The following is a 5,387-nucleotide window of genomic DNA, read 5'->3' as shown; positions in this document are numbered from 1 at the left end:
CCCCGCGCGGCCCCGCCACGGCACCGGCACGGCACCCCCCGACCACGGCACAGACCCCGCTCCGCCTGCGGGCAGCCCCGGCCCCGCCGCTCCCGCGCTCCGCCCGAAGATGCGCTGCTCCCGCCGCGGCCTCGGCTGCCGCGGCCAAACAGTAACCGGCGGGGGGGGCGGTGAGGGAGAGGCGGGGGGTGACGGCACGGGGGGGACAGGGTGGAGAAAAATAACTCCGGAGGTGGGAGAAGAGAGTGTAGTCAAAGTGGCAACAGTTTATTTATTAGCCAAAAATATATACTTTCTTGTACAATTTGGTTCACACATATGTACATTTTTACTGTATGTACAAAAACAAACAACAACCAAAAAAAAAAAAAATCGAAACACCTAATTCTCACTGGACTTCCAAAAAACCTCACAAACTCAGCTAATCCAGATGATAGTACAGAGCGGGTTGGTTTTTTTTTTTTTTTTCCTTTTAGTTTTAATATACGGACATGCTTACGAGTTGTAACTATACAGAGATTTCTTTTTACAATCATTACAACAACAATAAAAAATTAACTATGATGATGACAACGCCGATAGAACCATAGCGGCATCAAGTTGGTTCTGGGGCCTGGAAAAAAAATGACACAGAAAAAAATATTTAATAGAATTTCTAGTCAGATTGGGCTGGCACGGTATTTTATACTATGGGTACAACTAGTTTTGTTGTTGTTGTTGTTATACTTTAAAAAATAGATTTCTAAATATAAAAAGTTTTCAGAGGGACTTAGAGCAAATTCATTTAGGTACGAAAATACCACGGGCCCGATCCCCGTGGTTTCAGACAATCAAAAGAGTAATGGATTTCAGGGGCTGCTACGCCAAACTCAGGAGAGCAAGGCTCAGCCTCTTAAGTTTTCATGCTAGCTGGGTTTGGGTTTTTTTTTTTTATTTCAACTTATTGTTTTCCTACAGCCGCTGTATTTCCCCCGCAGGCGGCCGTTGCCGTTGCCGTTGCCGTTGCGGGCGGTGCTCGGGGGAAAGGCCGGCGCCGGCCCCCGGTGCGCTCCCGCCCGCCCGGGCAGCGGCCGCCCGGCCCGGCCTGCCCGCGGGCAGCGCCCGCCGGCTTCGGAGAGAGAACAGCAAAAAATTTAAAAAATATATATATATATATATATGTAATCAGAATAACCCACCGCGCGCGCAGAGGAAGAACAAGAAACCGCCCTGGAAAGGGAACTCAAGAAGCGGAGAAAATAAGCTAACCATTTACAACTCCCCCTATATATCCTTGGGAGATTGAGGAAGCAATCTCTTACCGCCTCTGCACTGGCTGGAAAGCTGTCTTTATTAACTTTTTCTCTACTTCCAAGGCACTAGATCGATCTAAAAAGAGAAGGAAAAAAAAAAAAAAAAAAAAAAAAAAAGCGTTCCTTTATAGCCCCTGTTTTATTCTCCCCCCCCATCCCTGAATGAAGCCTCTAGACTTAAAATCTCTTCTCAGCAAGTTGCGAATACAACAAAACGACCGCTCTGCTGCAGGAGCGACCGTCGAAAGGAAAACAAACCAACCCCGGAGCAAGCCTTACGGCCGGGTCCTTCCCACAAAGACGATTTGAGCAGCAACAACAACAGCAACAAAATTATCTCCGTCGGAGGAAGGTAATTCTCGGGGTTTGAGACTAAGCTGCCGCGGAGGCCCCCCCCCCCCCCCGCCCGCCGCCACCTGCGCTGCGCCCCGACGGCCGCGCCGCGCCGGACTGGGGCCACCGTGAGAAACCCTCGGGGCCGGCGCCCCCCCGCCTCGGCCCCACGCACAAGGTCCCGCGGGGCCTCCCCGCGCCTCTCCGCGCAGCACCGCCGAGCCCCCCGCAAGCGGCTGCCGTCCCGGCCCGTCCCGTCCCCGCCGCGTCCCCTCAGCGGTCACCTGCTCCGGCGGGCTCCGCGCTCTGCGCCTGGTCCGCGGGCCGCGGGAAGGCGGCGGCGGCGGCGGGGGGGGCGGCGGGGGCGGCCCCCAGCCCCAGCAGGTGGGGAGTGTTCAGTAAGGCCAGCGGGTGCGGGGGCGGGTGGTGGTGGTGGTGGTGGTGGGCCGGGAAGGCTCGGTTGGTCCAGTTGGGGAACTTGCCCAGTGGGCAGGAGGAGACGAGTCTGTGGGGCGGCGGGGGCGGCGGGGGGGGCAGCGGCAGCGGCTGGGGGGCGGCCGCCGGCGGGGAGCCGCCGCCGGGAGACTTGCGGGGGTTGTCCGGGCTGGTGGCCGTCTCGGCCAGCGACCAGATCTTGGGCTTCGGCAGGGTGCCGGCCAAAGCGCCGTCCGTCGGGGAGGAGGCGGCGGAGGAGGAGGCGGAGGAGGGGGGCGAGAGATGGTGCGGCGGCGGCTGGAGGGGCGGCTTGAGGGGCTCCAGGCCGGCGGGGGTGGCGGCGGCGGGGAGCTCGCACTTGTGGTGGTGGTGGTGGTGGTGATGATGGTGGAGGTGGTGGTGACGGAGGTGATGCGGCTCCCCCTCGGCGGCCTTGAGGTAGCGCTCCTCGGAGCCGGGCAGGTCCTCGAAGCCCTCGGAGCCCTCCGAGTCCGTCTTGGAGTCGGAGTGCAGGAGGTCGGCGTCCTGCAGCTCGTCCTCCAGCTCGTCCTTGTTGCTCTCGATGTTCTCGGTGTCGATGTTCTCCAGGTCGATCTCCTCCTCGTCCTCCCTCTTGTCCTCTTCCCCCTCGTGGTCGCTCCCGTAGGAGTTGCCCTCCTCGTCCGTCCTGCTGCGGGGGGCCCAGGTCATTTTGTTCTCCTTTTTGAGCCGCCGCCGCGCGTTGGCGAACCAAGTGGAGACTTGGGTGAGGGTCATTTTGGTGATGATGGCCAGCATGATCTTCTCGCCCTTGGTGGGGTAGGGATTTTTCCGGTGCTCGTTGAGCCAGGCCTTGAGCGTGCTGGTGCTCTCCCGGGTGGCGTTCTTGGGCCGCGACGGGTCCCCGAACTGGTACTGCCCGTAGGGGTAGAAGGCGGGGTGGTGGTGCGGGAAGGCGGCGTGCTGCACCCCCGGGCTCTCCTTCAGCTCATACTGGGCGCCCTGCAGCGAGAGGGAAGGGGCGGCCCCGCTAAGACGGCTCACCGGGCCCGGCCCGGGGCCCCTCCATCCCGCCGCCGCTACCGGGAGAGGAACCCGCTCGGCCACCGGCGCCGCGGCCGGGCTGAGCCGCCTCCCCGGCAGCGCGGGCCCCGCCGGCAGCGCCCCGGCCGAGGCGGGCGGCCGGTGCCCGCGGAGTGCCCGGGAAGGCGGGCCGGGCCCCCAGGTGCGAGTGCGCGGCGGGGCCGGTCCCCGCGGCCGTCAAACCCTGCGGGCGGAGGTGGCGGGGGTACGGGGGGGAGGGGGGGGGGGGTGTGGTGTGGCGTGGGGGGCGAAGCCGCGGGGTCGCCGCTCCAGCCCTGCCCCTCTCCGGCGGCTCTCCCGGGCCAGGGCAGCGCTGACGCCCCGTCCCCCCTGACAGCCCTCCCGGCGTCTTCCCCGGCGGTCCCCCCGGGCCGATCCCGCGGCGCGAACCGGCCCCGGCCCGAGCGTCCCGGGGAGCGAGCGGCCAGCCCCGGGGGGGGGGGGGGGGGGGGGGGGGGGGCCTCTTACCAGCTGGGGGAAGATGGGCAGCTCGGCGGCGTAGGGCAGGAAGGCTCCGTAGCCCTGGGCGGCGGCGGCGGCGGCGTAGGGCGCGCTGTACATGGAGGAGAGCACGTTGGAGAGGGTCCCGGACGGGGCCAGCTCGGCGCCGCCGCGGGAGCCGCCGCTCCCCGGGCGCTCCGCCGGATAAAGCGGCCTGATGTACTGGTAGCCCAGCTGGGGGAAAGACATGGTGGGGGAGCGGGGGCAGGGGAGGGGGGGAGGAGGAGGAGGGAGGGGGGGGAAGAAGAGAGGAAGAAGGGAGAGAAAGGGGAGAAAGTAGCAGGGCCGGGAGCGGAGGAGGGAGCGGGTCGCTAGCCCTCGCCGGCCGCCCGCACTTTCAGCGCCTCCCGCAAACTCCGGCGGACATGGGGGGGGAGCCGGGGGTGCGCGGAGGCCGCGGGCTCCCTCCTGTCCTCGGCCGCCGCGGTAAACGATCCGATCGCTTCTTTCTTCTCTCACTTTTCCTATTGATCTGAGTGGACCCAGGTCAGGTCCTAACAGATTGCCTGAGATTATTGGGACTCTGGGCTCTGATTGACATTTCTAGTCTCTCACAAGCCCCTCCTATTTCTTTTAAGTCTCTCTCTCTCCCTCTGCCTCCCTCTCTCTCTCATGCCCAGAGCTCGCTCTCGCCGGGTTTGTCACTAGCTGCTTTTTTTTTCTTTCCTTTTTTTTCTTTCCTTTTTTTTTTTTTTTTTTTTTTTTCCTCCTAAATCTGTTTACTGACGTCGCGATCTTTTATTTGAGTTGCTTTCAAATCTCGTTTTAGCGATCGCCAATCAGTTGTGTGTTTTACAAAGGTTTAACCCTGCCTCATGGTATTCTAATTATATAGAGATAGATTTAGATATAATTTCTTTCGTAGCGCCCCCCCCCTCCCCCGGAGCATAGGAAGCCAGGGTGTCAGCTGTGAGCGGCACACGAGAGGGACAGGAAAAAGTTGTGACATTTAAAAATAAAGGCTCCCCCCTCCCCCCCAGTCCCCCTTTTCAGGTTTGCAAATTTACAGCCTTTACTTGCCCGGGTTCATTTTGTTTTCTTTATTAAGATATTCCCTGCTTCCCTTCCCCCTCTCCGGCCCTGGCAAGTGTTACATCTCCTAATATAGATTTAAAAGTCTATTAGATTTTTTTTTTTTTTTAATTTGCATTTCCAGAGCTACCTTGAAAATTTTCCTAATGTACTGAATCTTTAAGGAGTTCTCTACATTTTGTCTGGCTTAACAGTGGGCAGATACAGTGGAAAAGCTAAGTTAATTTTCCTCCTAATAAGGGACTTCAAAGAGTTGTAGGTCACAATTTTACATCAAAGGCAGAAAAGAAGGCAAATTAAAATCTTAACAAAGGAGAGACGGGAGCAGCCCTCTGGGCCATTAGTAAATAAGTGGTGTGAAAAAAGGGACAATGACAGGCACTGGAATTAAACTCATTAACACCTTTTTGTCTTGGTGCGAAATCTCTAATTAGGAAATTTATGATCATTTTGCTTATTCCCTCTGTTCTGAATCACTACAAGGCTTAGAAGGAAGTACCTGGTACGTGCAACATTTGCAAAGGGAGCAGTGGCACTGGCTTGTAAGGAGCTATTGGGAGGGAGTCAAGATACGGTTTAATTACCGAATAAGATTTTTTTTTATGATCAACACATTTTAAATTACGGTTTGTTTTTTTTTCTGCCGTTCCCCTCCCCCCCCCCCAATCCTCCCCTCCCGCTCCTTCTCTGAAACCAGCGTGTGAGTTGCAATTTAGCCTTTTAAGAGTAGTT

At 58.6% G+C, this 5,387-nt stretch overlaps 1 protein-coding gene across 1 annotated transcript; it reads right to left on the bottom strand.

The window, feature by feature from the left end:
• Positions 1-246: 246 nt before the first annotated feature.
• Positions 247-4,187, bottom strand: IRX3 (iroquois homeobox 3). The gene is made up of 4 exons (XM_042797773.1): positions 3,591-4,187; positions 1,910-3,041; positions 1,302-1,368; positions 247-613 (listed from the first exon to the last, which is right to left on the bottom strand). Exons 1-4 carry the CDS (start codon positions 3,810-3,812, stop codon positions 559-561), a joined length of 1,476 nt encoding a protein of 491 aa, XP_042653707.1. The 5' UTR covers positions 3,813-4,187; the 3' UTR covers positions 247-558.
• Between the last annotated feature and the right edge of the window lie 1,200 nt (positions 4,188-5,387).

Source organism: Tyto alba, unplaced genomic scaffold, assembly GCF_018691265.1.
Source record: "Tyto alba isolate M040663 unplaced genomic scaffold, T.alba_DEE_v4.0 Super-Scaffold_26, whole genome shotgun sequence".
NCBI lineage: Eukaryota > Metazoa > Chordata > Aves > Strigiformes > Tytonidae > Tyto > Tyto alba.
This window is presented reverse-complemented; position numbering and strand designations above follow the sequence as displayed.